The following is a 20,276-nucleotide window of genomic DNA, read 5'->3' as shown; positions in this document are numbered from 1 at the left end:
AACATACAGGAAAATGACAGTGTTTAAATCCAGAAAACAATCTTGACACATTTTAGCAACCAACATCAAAAAATTCACTGCAGAATTAGATGGAAGGGAACTTCACTCAAAGAAATAAAAGTTTGGCATCTAGAGAAACACAGATTATACAGGAAGTGTGATAAGACTTTTCCCATTAACTCTAGAGGCTGTCTTTTAAAAAAGTAACAGATTACCAATGTCACAATTTAAAAGGAAAACCTTCTAGCTGAGTTTTTTGTTTGTTTTGCTTTTGTAGGACAGGGTATTCCCAGTTTCCTGATTATCTGAAGATTTATTATCTTAAGAGTTCCTTGTTGCCTGGGGAAAACAAAGGTGTCATACCATGAAAGTAGCCACCAGTGAACTGGCCAGTGTTAAATCTGCGACCTCCCAAATATCCCTGCCTATACAACCAGCACCATCTGCTCCCTCCCCTCCAAGGACAGGGCTAGTTTAAGTCAGTCCTTGGAGGATACCTAAAGGCTTGGAAGCAGCACAAATATTCTGCAAAGCACAGCCACAAAGTTTGCCAAAGTTAACAGGAGATCATGAAATTGATCAAAATACTACCAGTGACTTGCTTGAGCCATTTCCAAAGCCACTGTGGCCTGAGGATCTGGCCAAATTCATTGGGCCAGAAAAAATCTATAAGGATAAAGACATGATACATTCTAAAAGAGAATGCTTTGATTATTGAATGGTTAGGATGGCCTACATGCATGAAGCCCTCCTAAATGGAAGAAATCCATCCTTCACGGATGAAGCCCTCAAAGAGTTTAACAAATGAATCCTCTGATCATGCTATGAAAAGCCAAAGGTGATGCTACCATACAGCTCTGTTGGAAAAATGAGGTCCTCAAAAAGAGGGAAAAAAAAATCAAATCTGATTTATTCTTTGTTCTAAGAATTAGTACAAAGTTTGTTAAATAAAAAAATGGGATTATGAGATTCTTCTACCACCTGGATTTAGCTTCATTTTTCAAGATAAATTTCCATCAAGTCTTCTTTTCCTTCATGATTTACTGGTCTTCATTTTTACAAGATTCACTTTATAAGACCTGGCTCTCTTTCTTAAATGATGTCCCTGCTTGTATTCTGCCAAGTATCCTCCGTTCGAGCCAGACCCAGAGAGAAGAGAAAAATCCAAAACTCTCGGGGCAGAAAAGGCTAGTGACATTAAATACTGATAGGGCATCCTCAAACTCCAGTGCTGGCTGCAGAAAAATTAGTGCTGGGAAGTTAAAATTCTGAAAGCCAATTTTTACAACACTACATCCTGGGATTGCTCATAAAAATGGTCTGAACTATTTCCATAAGGGAGGATGTTCATTCATTTTGCAGCTGACAATTCTCAGGATGGAAGGCAGGAAGGTGCAAAAAGTCTTTTCCAAACTAGTTCTAAAAGCAGAATGAAGTAGCATAGGTTGTGGACACAGATGGAGAGTGAGTTTCTATCACACTAGACCAGCAGCTCACACCTCAGCTGTGCATTATAGTCTCCAGGGGATTCGTTGAATTACATTTAATCACCAAGGAATGCTTAAAACAACCGTGATGTCCAGGTCCTGTCCTAGACCAATTAAATATGAATCTCTGGAAAGTAGAGCCCAGGCATTTGTGCATTTCAAAAGCTCCTTGGGTGACTCTAGTTTCAGCCAGGGCTGAGAACCACTTACTGAGATATTGGTTACTTTACCAAGATGATATACTTGCCAGGCATAGAAGAAGGAGTTATGATAAGGAGTCAAGAAACCAGTTAGGGGCCTTCCCTGGTGGTGCAGTGGTTAAGAATCTGCCTGACCATGCAGGGAACATGGGTTTGAGCCCTGGGCCGGAAAGATCCCTTATGCCACAGAGAAAGTAAGCTCATGTGCCACAACTACTGAGCCTGCGCTCTAGAGCCCATACGCCACAACTACTGAGCCTGCGTGCTGCAACTACTAAAGCCCACATGCCTAGAGCCCATGCTCTGCAACAAGAGAAGCCACTGCACTGAGAAGCCCATGCACCACAAAGAGTAGCCCCCGCTCGCTACTAGAGAAAGCCCACATGCAGCAACAGACCCAATGCAGCCAAAAAAAAAAAAAAAAAAAGAAACCAGCCAGTAGAATACCTCCACAATGGTAATGAGAAAGTTACTGCACATCCCACAGAAGCCCCCAACACCCATGACTCCCCCCTCCAAAGGGCTTCCAGAACCAGGTGCTGGTCTTTCCAACCTGTGAGAGGTATTTATACAGCTGGGGGTCTCGCTCAAGTCCCAGGTAAGCAAGGAGCTCCTCCTCTCCACCCTCTAGCAGCTGGTAGAAGATGTGGAAATTCCGCTCACCCTGATTTTGATAGATGACTCGAGACTTTTCTATCAAGTAACTGATGATATGCCCGCCTACGGGAATGCCCTTCAAAACAGAACAAAAAATTCAGCAAAAACAACAATAATCAAACAACTCTCTTACTGATGTCTTCTGATGAACTGAAATTCTGAATTTGAATCAAGTCTGATCTAATAATCATCTAGGATTAGTGTTTTCTAGGTTCTGTTTCAAGAGAGTTTTGCCTACTCCCAAGGTCATGAAGATATTTTCTATGTTTTCATCTAGGAGCAATTGTTTTACCATCCACATCTAGGACTATGACCCATCATTATTTAATTTTTGTATATGGAGTGAAATAGAGGCCAGAGATCTCTTTATTCATACAGATTTCCAGTTGACCAGCACCATTTATTGGAAAGATAATTCTATCAATACTGAATCACAGTGGTGCTTTGGTCATAAGTCTGGTGACCACACACATGAGGTGGGGGGTCTTTCTAGACTCTATTCTGGTCCATCAGCCTCTTAATATATTCTTGTGGCAATATCACACTGTCTTAATTATTGTTTTAAATAACATATCTAATAAAGAATTTGTATTCCAGGACATGTGTAGAACACTTGTAAGTCAATAAGAAAACAAAGCCCAATTAAAAATGGACAAAAGACTTTAATACACAAAAGGGCCTTGAAGTCACCAACAAGCAAAACTTCATTAAAAATCAGGGAGATACTAATGTAAACTACAGTGAGAAACCACTATACTCCACCAGAACGCCTAAAACTAAAAGGACTGCCAACATCAAACATTGGCAAGAGTGTGGAGAAACTGGAACTCTCCATTACAACATTGCTGGTAAGAACATAGCAATGCCACTCTGGGTATATACCCAACATAAACGAGTGCTTATATCTACTAAAAGAGGTGCAAGCTCTTTGCAGATGACAAGATATTATACGTAGAAAACCCTAAAGACTCTATCAGAAAACTGCTAGCACTAATCCATGAATTTAGTAAAGTAGCAGGATACAAAATTAATGTGCAGAAATCTCTTGCATTCCTATATGCTAACAATGAAAACGCAGAAAGAGAAATTAAGGAAACTCTCCCATTTATCACTGCAACAAGAAGGATAAAATACCTAGGAATAAACCTGCCTAAGGAGGCAAAAGACCTGTATGCAGAAAACTATAAGACACTGATGAAAGAAATCAAAGATGACAGAAACAGATGGAGAGACATACCATGTTCTTGGAGTGGAAGAATCAACATTGTGAAAATGACTATCCTACCCAAAGCAATTTACAGATTCAACACAATCCCTATCAAATTACCAACGGCATTCTTCACAGAACTAGAACAAGAAATCTTACGATTTGTATGAAAATGCAAAAGACCCTGAATAGCCAAAGCAATCTTGAGAAGGAAAGATGGAGTTGGTGGAATTAGGCTTCCTGACTTCAAACTATACTACAAGGCCACAGTGATCAAGACAGTATGGTACTGGCACAAAAATAGAAAGATCAATGGAACAGAATAGAGATCTCAGAGGTAAGCCCAAGCACATATGGGCACCTTATCTTTGACAAAGGGGGCAAGAATATACAATGGAAAAAAGACAGCCTCTTCAATAAGTGGTGCTGGGAAAGTTGGACAGCAACATGTAAAAGACTGAAATTAGAACACTTCCTAACACCACATACAAAAATAAACTCAAAATTTAGGTATTTAGACCTAAATGTAAGGCCAGACACTATAAAACTCCTAGAGGAAAACATAGGCAGAACACTCTATGACGTACATCAAAGCAAGGTCCTTTTGGACCCACCTCCTAGAATCATGGAAATAAAATCAAGAATAAACAAATGGGACCTCATGAAACTTAAAAGCTTTTGCACAGCAAAAGAAACCATAAACAAGACAAGAAGGCAACCCTCAGAATGGGAAAAAATACTTGCCAACAAAACAACGGACAAAGGATTAACCTCCAAAATATACAAGCAGCTCATGAAGCTTAATACCAAAAAAGCAAACAACCCAATCCACAAATGGGCGGAAGACCTAAATAGACATTTCTCCAAAGAAGACATACAGATGGCCAACAAACACATGAAAAGATGCTCAACATCACTAATCATTCGAAAAATGCAAGTCAAAGCCACAATGAGGTATCACCTCACACCGGTCAGAGTGGCCATCATCAAAACATATAGAAACAATAAATGTTGGAGAGGGTGTGGAGAAAAGGGAACTCTCCTGCACTGTTGGTGGAAACGTAAGTTGGTACAGCCACTATGGAAAACAATTTGGAGGTTCCTTAAAAAACTACAAATAGAACTACCATATGATCCAGTAATCCCATTACTGGGCATATACCCAGAGAAAACCATAATCCAAAAAGAAACATGTACCGTAATGTTTATTGCAGCACTATTTACAATAGCCAGGTCATGGAAGCAACCTAAATGCCCATCAACAGATGAATGGATAAAGAAGATGTGGCACATATATACAATGGAATATTACTCAACCATAAAGAGGAATGAAATGGAGCTATATGTAATGAGGTGGATAGACCTAGAGTCTGTTATACAGAGTGAAGTAAGTCAGAAAGAGAAAAACAAATACTGTATGCTAACTCATATATACGGAATCTAAAAAAAAAAATTGGTACTGATGAACCCAGTGAAGGGCAAGAATAAAGATACAGATGCAGAGGATGGACTGGAGGACACAGGGTTTGGGGGGTGGGGGGCGAAGGGGAAGCTGGGACGAAGTGAGAGAGTAGCATAGACATATATACACTACCAACGGTAAAATAGATAGCTAGTGGGAAGTTGCTGTATAACAAAGGGAGGTCAGCTTGATGATGGGTGATGCCTTAGAGGGCCAGGACAGGGAGAATGGGAGGGAGTCACAGGAGGGAGGGGATATGGGGATATATGTATAAATACAGCTGATTCACTTTGGTGTACCTCAAAAATAAATAAATAAATAAAAGAGGTGCAAGAATATTCAGAGCACTATTTGCAATAGCCCCAAATTGGACACAACCCAAATGTCCATCACAGAAGAACAGATAAATGGTGATAAAAGTCAAGTAATCAAAAAAAAAATGAACAATTCCCTGCAGCAGACTGAATCTCACAGACATGTTGACTGAAAGAGGCCAAACACAAAACTGTGCAACTGTATAATTCCATTCTCCTGAAGTTCAAGAATCAGCAGAGTGCATTTGTGATTACAGAGGTCAGAACAGAGATCACCTTTGGGAAGGGGGTGGGTGTTAGCAGAGACGGGTAGGAGAACCTTCTAGGTGCTAGAAATTTTTATACCTTGATCTGAGTGGTGGTTGCACAGGTAGATTCACACGTAAAAATCTATTTAGCTGCATGCATGATTTGTGTCCTTTTTACTATGTGTTGAATTTCAATAAAAAGTGAAAAAATATATATCACTATTAAATTTTTTTCCAAGTCTACGCACACACCACCAGAAACCCATGTTCCAAACTCTGGGAAGCCCTGCATCAGTCTGTCCACATCACTACACTCAATGCTCAGGCAGCTACTCTTCTCCAGCCTAAGTGTCACTTTGTCACTTGGAATTCTGTGTCCCTGAGAAGCCTACCTCTCCTACTTGCATTAGCGCTGTTTAAACTCTGTGTACGATACAACCACACTCATTCATCATATATTGTCTTTGGCTACTTTCACACTGCAACAGCAGAGCTGAACAGCTGGGACAGAGGCTGTATAGTCCACAGAGCCTAAAATATTTACTATCTGACCCTCTCCAAAGAAGTGTGCCAACCCATGTCATATAATTATGTTCACATAAGCAATATATTGTTGACATTGGAATGTTTTCAAGCTTTATAAGAAATGGCATAACACTGACACCCAATATGGTCTCATGTCCCATCTACCTTGTGTGTAGCTGGCGTTCACACGCCCTCATTGCCATAAGGCATCCCACTGGGTGAGCATCCCATAATTTGGCTGTTCTCCTGTTGATGGGCATTCAGTCCTCTCCAGATGTGTTGGTTCTTTTCCAGTCCCTTTACCACTGTGAGTATTGCTGTTGTGAGCAGGTTTGCATGTCCCGGAGTGGAATGGCTCCACCATAGAGTATGTGATTTCAGCATCACAGGATGATACACTGTTTTCCAAATGGGCTATACCAGTGTACCGCTCTCCCCCCACCCCCACCGCCAGCACTGTGTGAGTCCCTAATGATCCACATCTTTACCAACACCTGGTATTACCAGACTTCTTAATTTTTGCCCACATAGTAAAATGATATGTCATCGTGGTCTTTATTTGCATTTCCTAAAACTAGCACGCATCCTGGGTTTTTCAACTATGTGAGCCAAGAAAATCTCCTCCTCTCTTAAGGTGCCTTGAGTTGGGTTTCCATTGCTGGCAAATTAAGGGGTCCCCATGAGGCAGTAATAGGAACTTCAGTGTACCTTAAAGTCAAACTGTATGTCCATGTATTTTCCAAATCTGCTGGAGTTGTCATTCCGGAGTGTTTTGGCATTTCCAAAAGCCTTGGAATAAAAAGGGAGGGGAGGCTGAACCAAATTGTCATTCACTGGCACTGAAGCTCACCACATTCATCGAATTCCTGACCCTACATGACACGCTCACTGGAGGAGGGGAGGGAGAGCCAGGAAAGCCATACTTTATCTTCCAAGAAGGAATCACTATTTACAGAGGATTTGATGCCAAATGTTGGGGTTGGACCCAGAGAGAAGGGGAAAAAGATCTTCTCCCTAGAATCCAATCTAGGGACAGATTAGAAATGGCCTAAGGAGAGGTAGATAGGACCTTAGGCCCTTGCTGTTCTAGAAGGCACCATTGATGGCCCCTGTCACCAGACACCTTCCTATATCAAAGATGTAAACTGTTCAGCCCAAAGGTCTATTGGCAAAATCCCTTCAACCATCAACACCTTTTACACAAAAAGCAACCAAAACACAGGAGAAAATAACTCATTCAAAATCATCCAGCAAGTCTGTGAATTGCAATAATAGAAATAATAATCAAAATAATTTTAATTAAATAAAAATATCAGTGAATAATAAGAGTATTATTTTAGTGCTTCCTAATTCGGCTGTGTGCTTTTTATGCATTCATTTTGTTTAATCCTCAAAACCTCCTAAGAGGAAGGTACTACAAGTAGACCCATTCTCCAGATGGGCAAACAGGCTCCGGGATACGGAGTGAGACGCAGAAGCTTGCTGGTGCATGACTGTCCTGGGATTAGTCTCCATGCCTACTGGACTTCAAGGTCACGCCCTTCAACCACAATACTACCTGTGTGATCCTTTGCCCTCTTTTTAGCTCCCAGACCTGCCCATTTGGACTGACCTGTCCAGGAGGAAGAGTCTTCTTACTTAGTAACCTCCCTGGAACTCCCCTCCCTAGGTCCGCAAAGATCGCTCACCTCCAGCACTGGGTTGGAGAGCAGCAGTCTGTCACGAGCTATCTGTAGTGACTCGGTCTTGGGGCAGGTCACTGCAAAATACTGGAGAATCTTCTTGGAGGCCTCCGTTTTCCCTGCCCCGCTCTCTCCGGAAATGAGGATGAAGTGGTTATTTAGCTCAGAGCACATCATGCGGTAAGCGTTGTCAGCTATGGCGTAGCTGGGGAAGGAGTGAGACAGAAATGGAAGCTGTGGAAGTGTCTATAACGCTACTTCCCTGGGCTCTGATGCCCACAGGAGCAGAAGGACAAACTACGCTGCCTCCCGGAAGCCACATACAAGTTGTAGTACAAGGCACTTAGCTCAGACAGGTAGCAAACCTCCACTGTGACCCACTGACTGGTCACTCACAGAGTGCCCTAGTTATCAAAACTCTAACAGGAGAAGAGTTAAAGTGAAGAATTGGGGCAGGAATAAAAAGATTATTCAAGATTTACCAATTTCTAAAACATCTATCAACATTTCTTATAAGAATAAGCTACATACTAAATTTCACCCCCAGGAGATGCTTGATTAACCGAGGGTGGAAATCACATCTTGTCTAAAGATCGAATAATTCAATAGATATAATATCTCGTGTTTTCTTTCCTTCAAAACCTAAAGTACTAAGAGTATAGAGACAGGAAACCAAAAAGATTTTAAAACTTCTGTGAGAGCTTTAGGACAAGAAGTAAAACTATTATAAGGCTTTATCTACAAGAGCAGAAACCAAAGCATGAAGGTCTCTCAAGGGTATAATCTTAGTATGTGGCTGAGTTTGAAAGCTGGGTAGTTCAGAAATCACTGGTGGTGGTGAGGCAGAAAGGTTTATGAATGTCTTGGGAGTAGAATAGATGAATCACCAGGAAAAATGAAGGGAGAACCTAAATATTAGCCCCAAAGTTGACCAAGGAGGAGAACTGGGAAATTCAGCAAAGTCCAAGTCACACACAGACCAGACAGGAAATTGCTTTTCTGCAGCCCTGGTAAATTCTTACCAATGGGCATTCTTCTCAGCGGCCATGATACTCAGGCACCAGTAGATGGCACTATAGCAGTCCATTTCCCAGGGAAGACACCTGTCTATCCACACATTTAGATTTCTCAGCAGTCATACAAAGACTAGTTTTCGTCATAGTTAAGCTGAGATTTGATAATGATCTGCTGATGTTTTCCACTGTGTTGACAGACTTGTTTCAGAAGAAGGCAGTAGTTTAAGTGAGGTATACAACCTAATGAGCATGCCTCAAGGATGCAGATGAATGGGTGATGGATGGGTGATGGTTGGGTCTCTGGGTGGATGGATGGGTGGATGGGTCTGTGGGTGGATGGATGGGTGGGTGGATGGATGGATGGATTGATGGATGGATGGGTGGGTGTATGGATGGGTGGGTATGTGGGTGGAGGATGGAGGGATGGATGGATGGAAGGATGGATGGATGGATTGATGGATGGATGGATGGGTGGATGGGTAGATGAATGGATGGGTGGGTGGCTGGTAGGGGGACAGGTGGGGTGAAGGGAGATAGGGGCAAAAAGAGAGGTAGAAAGAGAAAAATACTCCTATTGCTGTCCCCCTGGGTGCTACTTACACATGTGGTGGCAGTTCAAAGAAATTGACCCCTTGATAAAGTTCCATCTGGCTCACAGTGTAGATTCCAAGCTCCTGGTATGGGTTCACAGACACAAGGAGGGTCCCAATATATGTCTAGAGGAACAGACCAAAGCACTAGTGAGGAATTCCAGGGTGCACATGGCTACAGCAAAACACCATCGTGTGCTATGATCCCCACGTGTTCCTTCCGTGCTGGGGATATAACACAACAAATAAGATGGGGGGGGTTCTCTGCTCTCTCAGAACCGACATGGGTGGGCAGACTAACAACTGAGAGATTGAGACTGCTCCCATCCGTGTGTCAAGAAAGACGTAAACAGAGTAGCAAGTGAGTGAATGACTAAGGAAGGCCACCTGAGCCAGCGGGCTTCGGGAGGCTTCCTTAAGGAGGTGACATCTGAGCTGAGACTTGAAGGATGAGCAGCCAGTCATGAAAAAAGTCAGCAGGAAGGGCATTTCAGGCTGAGGGGACATGTGTGGCAGGCTGGCTCTGCAGTGGAGGCCAGTGAGGGCGGGGAGAATACAACATGGTAGGGAGGATGCCGGGGAGGGAGTGAGCTGAGACCTTGCAGGGTATCAGGAACCGGGGTTCATTCCACATGCAATGGGTGTCAGAGACGCCACTCCTCCTACTGAAATGAAGCACTGCCCTGCACTGTTAGATAAAAGAGATGACTTTAAGGAAAAACACCATGAACTGATTGGTTCCTGTTTCACAAAGGCCCTTCTGGTGACTGAGTGAAAGCAGGGCGAGTACACATACCCGCCATCTAAAATGGGGCAAACACGCCCACGACTGGCATTTATTTCTCTAGATCTCAGTGCTGGATTTTATTCATATTTAAATGTTTGAAGTACTTACCTTTGTAATATAACCACTAATGAAAGCTTTTTGGAATATGATTATGCATGAGAGTTCTGAGCTTTTATATATAAAAATAAACATTTAGGCTCTTTAAAAATACATCTGGTGGGGACTTCTCTGGTGGCGCAGTGGTTAGGACTCCCTGCTCCCAATGCAGGGGGCACAGGTTCAATCCCTGGTCAGGGAACTAGGTCCAACATGCATGCCACAACTAAGGAGCCCGCCTGCCTCAACTAAGACCTGCTGCAAATAAGTAAATGAAATAAATATTTTAAAAGATTAAAAATTAAAATGCATCTGGTATTCACAGATATGGAGAACAAACTAGTGGTTACCAGTGCGGCGAGGTGGAGGGGCCAAGATATAGGTGCGGGTGGGAGGTACAAACTACTGGATGTAAGATAGGCTCAAGGACACGGGGAGTTTAGCCAATATTTTCTAATGACTGTAAATGGAAAGTAACCTTTAAAAATTGTATAAAAAATACATCTGGTAGTTTCAGACTCTGAGTTTGTTGTTGCTTTTCATTCCAAAGTCTCAAAGACTGGAGGTACTCAAGCTACATTAAATTATACTAAAATCCTTCCAACTATTGTTTCCAATCTCCAGGACAACATTAAACAGAGAACTGGATCATCGCTTCCATCGGTAGAAATCTTCCAGGAGAGAACATAGTTTCTGAAATTTATCGGTTCAGACTGGAAACGTTTAGTTTATCCATATTGATCCTCAGCCCACTTATACTTCCCCAAACCTTACTACTTCTCCTCTGCCTACACAGAAATCAATTTATACATGAAATCTATTTCTGCGATGAAAAATGCATACTCTGAGAAGCACTTTGCTTCTTTCTTTTGGTAACCTTGGTTTTCACATGTACACTAAGCTACTGGCACTGTTATGACAAAATAACTACATGAAAAAAATTTTTTTTTATTTTTTAATATTTGTAAATGGCTTCTGATCATCTCATTTACTCTTAGCAAAAGCTAATAAAATTAACAACGCACCCACCCACACAGACATCCAAACACAGAGAAACACTGTCCAGTGCACCTTTAAAGGAATTTACCCGAAAACTGACCAATCAAACCCAGGTGGGGTGATAAATGGAGAACTTAATAAGAATTGACCACTAGAAGCAATGAGACCAACTTGAACAGAGTTCTGGTAAAGTATTGTAGTCTCAACCCTTGAGGGTTCCTGGGATGTGGTGAACATCTCTTATTTTTGCCTGCCTGGCATCAAGTCCCCCCTCTTCCAACAGATTCCCCTGAGGAATCTTCTCCAGCTCTCAGTCAGTATTGTGAGGTCAGGTCATCCCTTACCTCCAGAAGTGAGCCTGGGAATAACCTGGCCAATCAGGATATTCCTCATTTCTACCTATGGGGATTGGTTCAGAGATAAACACATGACCCAAGATGGGCCAATCAGAAACAAGCAACGTTCTGCTCCTGGAAGACTTGCTTCTTTCTCAGTGGCAGCTTTAAGAGAATAACACGTCAGGCCGGTTCTGCTGGCAGCCACCGTGCAGAGAGGCTGCCCCAGAAGGAAACTGACACAAAAGAAAGCAGAGGGATGGGAAAGAATCCTCAAGACATCATCCTAGACCCTAGATCTATTTCTGGATCCGAAAATTACATAGGTCGATAGATTCCCTCTTGGAGCTTAGGCCGATTTAAGTTGGGTTTCTGTCGCTGGCAGCCATAAAAGTCTTAATACAAAGGATCAAAGTGCACCTCACAGTGGTCCCTCGACACCTGCCTTAATGGTTAACCTAATTAGAGGGATATTGTTCACCATCATCGAGACAACACTGGAAGGGAACCACCACTCTAGGAAAAACAGCTGAGAAATGGGTTACGGTACATAGATGAGGTTCTCGCTGAAACGCTTGCGAAGATTGTCCAGAAAAGCAGATTCGCTGGTGTACGCATCCAACAGCACAAAATCCTGGACCCCGACCTTGTCCCGGGCGGTCAGTGCGCCTTCCATGTGCAGACGAATGTGCTTCCGCCTCACTTCTTCTTTCTACAGGAAACAGAACATTCCTCAGCGACTCACTTATTCCATCAATTTTATTGCATGTCTAATGCGGAAATAGCAATATCCCAAACCCTCGGGGTAGTTGAGGGCAGAGATTAAATTATGCTCTCTTCATTAAGCGTTTATGATCTGGTTAGGGACACATGTAATGAAAGTATTACAAAAGCAATAACTAGAGTAACAGCAGCAGCTGCCAGGAACTGAGCACTTGCTGTGTTAGGCACTATACTAAACACTTGAGGGTCTCTACTGATCCTCATTCTGACCCTATGAAGTGCTCTTATCATGCCCATTCTACAGGTGAGAAAACTGAGGACAGAGAGGTTATAAGATATGTCCAAGGGACTTCCTAGGTGGCGCAGTGGTTAAGAATCCACCTGCCAATTCAGGGGACATGGGTTTGAGCCCTGCTCTGGGAAGATCCCACATGCCACGGAGCAACTAAGCCCGTGTGCCACAACTATTGGGCCTGTGCTCTAGAGCCTGTGAGTCACAACTATTAAGCCCGTGTGCTGCAACTGTTGAAGCTCATGTGCCTAGAGCCCATACTCGGCAACAAGAGAAGCCACTACAATGAGGAACCCGTGCACCACAATGAAGAGTAGCCCCCACTCTAAGCAACTAGAGTAAGCCCGTGTGCAGCAATGAAGACCCAACGCAGCCAATAAATAAATAAATAAATTTATTATTAAAAAAAAAAAAAGATATGTCCAAGACCTGCCAGAAGACAGAGCTAGGAAATGCATCTAGAGAGCCTGGCCCTATAGTCTGCTTTCCTGACCATTACGTACTCAGTGAATGTTAGTTGCGTAAACGTGCTATGTAATTCCCAGGTGAGTGATGAGAAGTTTGGTCAGAAGGAGAATTTCTTATAACAGAGGAATATTTCAAGGAAGGACAAACTTGGAGGGTCTCCTCCCAAAGGCTGGGCTTCAGACATCCTCGGAGACGGTTGGTTGCAGCCCACTGGATGGTGGAGAATCTTGCTGGGTTTCTAAGGCCAGAGCTGGTTTACGATCACCAGGCAGCAGAACAACCCTCCCAGGAAGAGATGAACAAAGGAAGTCCGATCACTGCTGGGCGGGAGACCCAGCACTGTCCTGTCTGAGCTGGGAGGCCCATGGGAAACAGCTCTCCAGGGCTCAGGTAAGCTGAGGCTGGAGGCTGGAGGGTGTGTAGAGGGAATGGGGGGATGCTATGGGGAGGAGGCCTGGAGTGTATGATGTCTATATTGGGAGGACTGTGGCAAGGTGGTCATCAGGTCCAGGCCAGGGCTGCAAAGTCACAAGGGATGCTCTGCTCTGAGTACACAGTTAGGGTATGCCTCCCCCCGCCCCTCCCCCGACACACATAAACACACATCCCACTGTGCAGCTGACTGCAGCTGAAAGGCAAGGAAAAGCAAAACAGCAAAAGGAGCTGGGACGAGAAACCTTCTGTTATTGCAATGTCTTTCCAGCACCTTCTAGTGACAAAGATTAACATCATGCCCTCTTCAAGGAGAAATGCTTAAGGAGTCCAATTCCTATTCCAGAGCAGGTGCTGAAGGGTGAATTTGGATCTGAGAGACGGTAAATGGACACCTGGCACATCTGGCTGTGCAAAGGTCCGAACAGCTGCAACCACTTTGAAAAACAAAGCTAGAGGACTCACACTTCTTTAAATAATAAAGACTGTGTGTCAATTGATTTTTATCAAAGGTACCAAAACAATTTGGTACAGAAAAGGAAAATCTTTTCAACCAATGGTGAACAACTAGATATCTATAAGGAAAAACTGCATTTCACCCCCTACCTCAGACTACATATATAGTGTGCATGTGTGTACATATATATATAAAACAATAAAATTATTGTACAATATATTATACACATTTATGTGTATATAAGTATATACAGTTAATATATATTAATTTGAGATGGATTTTAGATCTAAATATAAATGCAAGATCTGCAAAGCTACTAGGAGAAAATGGAGGGGAATATCTTTGCATTCAGAGAAAGGCAAAATTTTCTTAGGACACAGGAAGAAATAACTCTAAGAGACAAAAAGAAACTTGAACTTCATCAAATATAAACCTTCTCATCAGGAGACACTGTTAAGAAATGAATCAGCAAGCCATAGACTGGCAAAAAAAAAAATGTTCACAAACTATATACCTGCAAAGAATTTTGTATCTAGAATAAAAGACTCCAACAGCTCAGTTAAAAAAAGTGAAACCCAACAGAAACTGGGCAAAAGACTTGAATGGACGCTTCACAAAGGAAGGTAGACAGATGGTCAATAAGCACATAGAAAAGTGCTCACATCATTAGTAATCAGAGAAATGCACATCAGAACCACAATGCGATAACACTGGAAGAGTTCAAATGAAAAAGACTGATGACATCAAATATTCGCAAGGATGTGGAGCAGACAGAACTCTCATATATTGCTGGCAGGTAGGTAAAGCGATCAAATCACTGGGGAAAGGTCTGGCAGTTTCTAATGAAGTTAACCAAGCCTCTACCCTTTGATCCAGCAATTCCATTCCTATGTATTTACACAAGAGCAGTGTAGACATATATCCACAAAAAGACTGAAACATGAAGGTTTACATCAAGTTTATTCACGATGGCCCCAAACTGGAAACAATCCAAATTCCTATCAACTGGAGAATGGTTGTGGAACATCTATACAATAGAATGGGTACAGCAATAAAAGAGAAATGACAGGTATGCACAATGACACAGACATTAGGCTGAGTGAAAGAACTCAGACACAAAAGATCGCATGCTGTATGATTCCATTTATATGAAATTCTAGGACAAGCAAAACTAATCTACAGTGAAAATCACAACAATTGTGGCCTGGGTATGGGAGGGACTGCCTGGCCAAGGCCATTTTTGGAGTGATGGAAACATTCTCTAACTTGATAGGGCTGTGAGTTACATGGGTGTATCTATTTGTCAAGATAAATAGTTATAATGTCATGCATTTTGATACATGTAAATTTTGTTTTAAAAAGAACCATAAAAAAGAATCAAGTGGGAGGGGATGGAAAGTAGGCAGATGTGAAAATGATAACAGAATGGCAAAATGTTCATAACTGTTGAAGCCAGGTGATGGGTATAGGAGGGATTTATTATACTCTTCTGTTGACTTTGTGTATACTTGAAATTTTTCGTAATAAGTATTAAAAAAACAGGATCACCACCAGGTGTCTCCCTACACTAGCCAAATGCAGCTAGAAGGCGCACTCGTCTACTAAGAATGAAAACGATGCATTTCGATCAAATTATATTAGCGATTACAAATATTCTCATTAAAATTTTTTTTTATAAGGGAGGCAGTATAGCATAGTGAGGAAGCCCAAGGACTTTGGAATATGAGTCTGTCCAAGTTCAAATCCCATCTCTGTTGCTTCCTGCTGGTACAACCTTGGGAAAGTCTCAATCTCTTCAAGCCCCTCCCTCTGTTTCATGTCTATAAAATGGAATCATAATTGTACCCTACTTCATAGGGTTATTGGTTTGAACAAAACCATGGAAAGCTCTTGGAACAGTGCCAGAGACAATATCAGCTCTGTGAGTACTTGCTTCTGTCCTCATTAATATTAATAATTAGATTATTAGAAACAAGACCATAATAAAGCAAAAAAGAAATCTGCTGGTGAATTGTCAACAAGCCCCATATTAAATTGCGAGTGAGCTGGAGTCTGAAGTAATCTCTGGAGCTGCACCCCACAAATATTACTGCAGTTGAATCTCTGCGGGTGGCGGGTGCAGAGATTAACAAAGCTTCTTTCTTATCCAGCCCTAGAGATGGGAGTGGCAGCTTGCTTACAGGAGTGGGTCCTGCAGTCAGACCCAGGGCCTTGCAGACTTGCAGCCCAAAGAGATTTGATAAAACCTCACAAATTAAGGAATGCGACAGTGATTTTAACTGGCAAGGGCCAAAGCACAGTCTGTCCATGTTAGCCTGGAGTTTTGTTTGTTGCAGTATTTCAGTTCTAATATCTGGATTTCTTTTATCTAGTTTATTTCAAAATATGCTTAGAAGGGCATGGATAAGCTAGAGGATCCTACTGATACTGACAAGAACAGTCAGAGGGCTGAATATTGGAGCAGAAGGGAAAGGGTAATAAAGAAATTGAAGGCTTTTAGCTTTGACCAAACAGATGATTAATAGGCTTTATCATGAAGAGAACATTAATACCATAAATGACCAGCTAAGAGGGAAATGAAAGAGTGAGAGGTCTTTACGATACCTAAGAAAGAACTCCATGTTTGGGGCAATAAAACTGTAGTAGATACTACCTTGCAAACACAGAGCAAGGATCACAAACTCTGCTACCTAAAGGGCAGGTACTGGGATTGAATCAAGCTGCAGGTGGCTGGGACTCACTTACACTAGGGAGTGAATGGCCATCTGTGTACAGCCACTGCTCAGTTTTAGCTAGTTGACGGATGTATGGCTCGTGTTGCCAAACCTTCCAATTCTTCAAGAAAAGTTTAAAACGTAGAATTTTATGTAAAATCCTGTAGCACGTATTTAGCCTCATGGGACACTAGTTTGCAATCTCTGCAGCAGAAACTCCAAAATAAAGCAAGCCACCCTTTGTCTTGGATGGTTTAGAGATTTCACTCATCTGAAGGCAAGGGATTCAATGAGATGCTCCCACAGGACCATTATTTTGGAAGCATCATGTAGTTGATGATCTGATCATATCATCTTCTAAATAATCTAGTGCTTGACCCAGTGTGTGTGGGGGATGGAGGGTGGTGGGGGGAGTGGGCACAATGTGTGTAAAGATGGCGAGATGCTTTGGCAGAGACAGAAATGCCTGCCAGATAATGCAGGGGCTGCCCCACATTTCCTCTTGCAGTCAAGTGGAGTCACATGACTACTTCTGGACAACAGGTTGTGAACAGAAGAGACATTTGTGCCACACCCTCAGTGGGTTACTAGGACTCCTTCAGTGCTACAGTGACTGAGAATTTCTCTTGTTGAATAGATGAGCCACAAAATCAAAACAGCCTAGATTCTCGAGTCATCACATGGAGAAGTCCTAAAGAATCACCCAGACCCTAGTAGACTTTGTGAACACAGGAAATAAACTTCTGTTATGGTAAACCTCTGAGAGTTGGGGGCCTGTTTGTTACTGTAGCCTAAGGCTGCTTAACCTGACTAATACAGATGCCAAAAGGCTTTCCCATTGGGAGAACAGCAGTTTGAATGTGAGCCACAGCTCCTGCATGTTAAACTCAGCCAATAGGTTTGGCTACTATCCTTAAGCTTGGAAAATGAGAAGGGGGCATTTTCTTAAGGGAGAAAATAAGCCCTAGAGTTGTAGCTTTTGAATTTTATTTTATACTTCAGGACACTTTGTTCAAGGCAAGTCATAAGAAACCTCAATATATAAAATTTAAAAAGCAGAGCCTTTCTGATTAGGGTGGAAGGGAAAGTCTCCTTGGGAGAGAGCCTGAGGAATCCTGAGGGCAAAGGAGACTTTGCAAACCCCTGTATGTCCCCAAATCATGTTCCGCAAGTTTCATTATTTGATGACTTCCTTTACATTTATAGTCATATCAGTATAACACCAGTATTATTTTTTACTTCATATGTTTCCTTAAATAGCTTTTTCCTGTAAATATATACAGTTAAATTTTTATTATGAAAAATGTTCACACACAAAAGTATCAAAAGCATACCAAATCCAATGTACCCATTACTCAGCCTGAACAGATACCAACTGATGGCCTCTCTTACTTCAGCTATGCCTCCCGACACTGAAGGGATTCGTTCAAAGTAAGTCACAGATACTATATCACCTTATCTATAAATATTTCAATAGGTATCTCTAAAAGATAAAAAGCTCGGGGGACTCCCTGGGGGTGCAGTGGTTAAGAATCCCCCTGCCAATGCAGGGGATGTGGGTTCGAGCCCTGGGCCAGGAAGATCCCACATGCCATGGAGCAACTAAGCTTGTGTGCCACAACTACTGAAGCCTGTGTGTCTGGAGCCCGTGCTCCACAACAAGAGGCCACCACACTGAGAAGCAATGAAGAGTAGCCCCCGCTCTTTGCAACTAGAGAAAGCCTGCACACAGCAACAAAGACCCAATGCAGCCAAAAATAAATAATAAATCTTAAAGAAAAAAAGATAAAAAGCTCTTAAATTGTATGTACATAACACCATCATATACAAAGACTGCAGAATAATTCCTTAATATTAATTATCATACACAGTGTTCAAATTTCTCTATCTTATATGATACTGGTATAGTTGGTTTGTTCAAATTAGGATCCAAACAATGTCTACTATACATTGAGTTGACAGGTCTTTCAAGTCTCTCTTGTTCTATGGGGTCCCTCTCCCTTTTTTTCTTGCAGTGTATTTGTTGATGAAATTGGACAATTTGTCCTGTAGAAATTCTCACCTTCTGGATTTTTGTTGATTCCACATGTATGGGGTCATTTAACATGTTTATCTTTGCCTTGCATTTCCTGAAAACTGGTAATTTGACCAAGAAGACTTATCAAATACAGACTTGAGTTATTCTGGCAAAAAGATTTTCTAGGCAGTGAAGTGTACTTCCAGCAGAAGGGACATAAGGTCTGGCTGTCATTTTGAGATGTCATTGCTCTTATACACATTGCCTAAATCCACATTTTCTTAGAAGACTGCAAAAAATGATAATATTCCAGTTCTATCCCTTCTTCATTCATTAGCTGGGATCTTTCTATAAAGAGAAACCTTATCAATTACTTGGTTACCTGGAGATATGGTTTAAAAAAAAAAAAAAAGGCAGGATAAATGCTTGATTTTCCACTTTCAGAATAATGAGTTGGTTCTGTAGCATCCTTCAAAGGGGACAATGAGTTTTTTAATATTATGAGCTAGCAGGTTTAAGTGTATTTGATATATTGCATTGCATGGCAATTATTTATCCTTACTGATGCTAAAATTATCCCACTTTGGCCAGTGGGAACATTTTAAGTGGGCTCTTGAGTCCTTTTGACATGGCCTTAATAGCCTTTGATAGCTTCCCTTGTTTATCAAAATGCCAAGCTATTTTTAGGTTTATTTTATATATTCTCAACCCAGACCTTGAATGTACCCAAGGAGCTCTGGCTTCTTTCAGTGGGGAGGTGGTAGATACCATAATCAGACACTAGGGGCGCTCACTGCCATTGGGTTGATCATTGTTTCTAAAGCTTTTCACTAGAGAGAGCAAGGAAGTATTCTTGAAATAAAATACGCCAAAAAAAAAAAAAAAAACAAACAAACACCATGAGTTTATGCTGATTCTACCAATTCAAATACAAACTAAGGGGCTTGTGCTTAACCTTATTTTACTTATATCTCTTCCTCTTTCTCCTACTGAAAATTCCAGTTCAGTGACATAGTCAGTTATTCATTGGCTTTATTCCACAATACACACAACAGCCTCAAAATAGCAATACCAACACCATCACCAACATGATTACTGAAAAGAATTTGAAATTTTTAAACTTATTTGTCTTCAGAGTGTACTTCACTGCGTTTGCATTTGCATAAGCACATTACTGTGTTTTTAAGCTCCCTTGAAGTAGTTGATTTCCATGTGGCTATCTATACCAGCAAGCAGATACATATTTATGTTCATTTCTGTTGTTTTATTCCTTATTTGGGGAGACTGATTTTAAAATTTTATTTTATCAGGCTTCCCTGGTGGAGCAGTGGTTAAGAATCTGCCTGCCAATGCAGGGGACATGGGTTCGACTCCTGGTCCAGGAAGATCCCACATGCCGCGGAGCAACTAAGCTCATGCGCCACAACTACTGAGCCTGTGCTCTAGAGCCAGTGAGCCACAACTACTGAGCCCAAGTGCTACAACTGCTGAAGCCCATGTGCCTAGAGCCTGTGCTCCACAATGAGAAGCCCCTGCAATGAGAGGCCCTCGCACCGCAACCAGAGAAA

General features: G+C 41.9%; 1 protein-coding gene across 1 annotated transcript in view; it reads right to left on the bottom strand.

Moving 5' to 3' along the window:
* The window catches only part of MYO1H (myosin IH), a 45,110-nt gene extending 32,799 nt beyond the window's left edge, over positions 1–12,311 (bottom strand). Inside the window, exons 1-5 of the mRNA XM_057745669.1 lie at positions 12,156–12,311; positions 9,399–9,514; positions 7,789–7,987; positions 6,809–6,889; positions 2,241–2,420 (exon numbers count right to left, since the gene is read on the bottom strand). Coding sequence (XP_057601652.1) covers positions 2,241–2,420; positions 6,809–6,889; positions 7,789–7,987; positions 9,399–9,514; positions 12,156–12,281 — 702 coding nt within the window. The 5' untranslated portion in view covers positions 12,282–12,311. The remainder of the gene's footprint in view (positions 1–2,240; positions 2,421–6,808; positions 6,890–7,788; positions 7,988–9,398; positions 9,515–12,155) is intronic.
* Between the last annotated feature and the right edge of the window lie 7,965 nt (positions 12,312–20,276).

Source organism: Hippopotamus amphibius, chromosome 8, assembly GCF_030028045.1.
Source record: "Hippopotamus amphibius kiboko isolate mHipAmp2 chromosome 8, mHipAmp2.hap2, whole genome shotgun sequence".
NCBI classification, from domain to species: domain Eukaryota; kingdom Metazoa; phylum Chordata; class Mammalia; order Artiodactyla; family Hippopotamidae; genus Hippopotamus; species Hippopotamus amphibius.
This window is presented reverse-complemented; position numbering and strand designations above follow the sequence as displayed.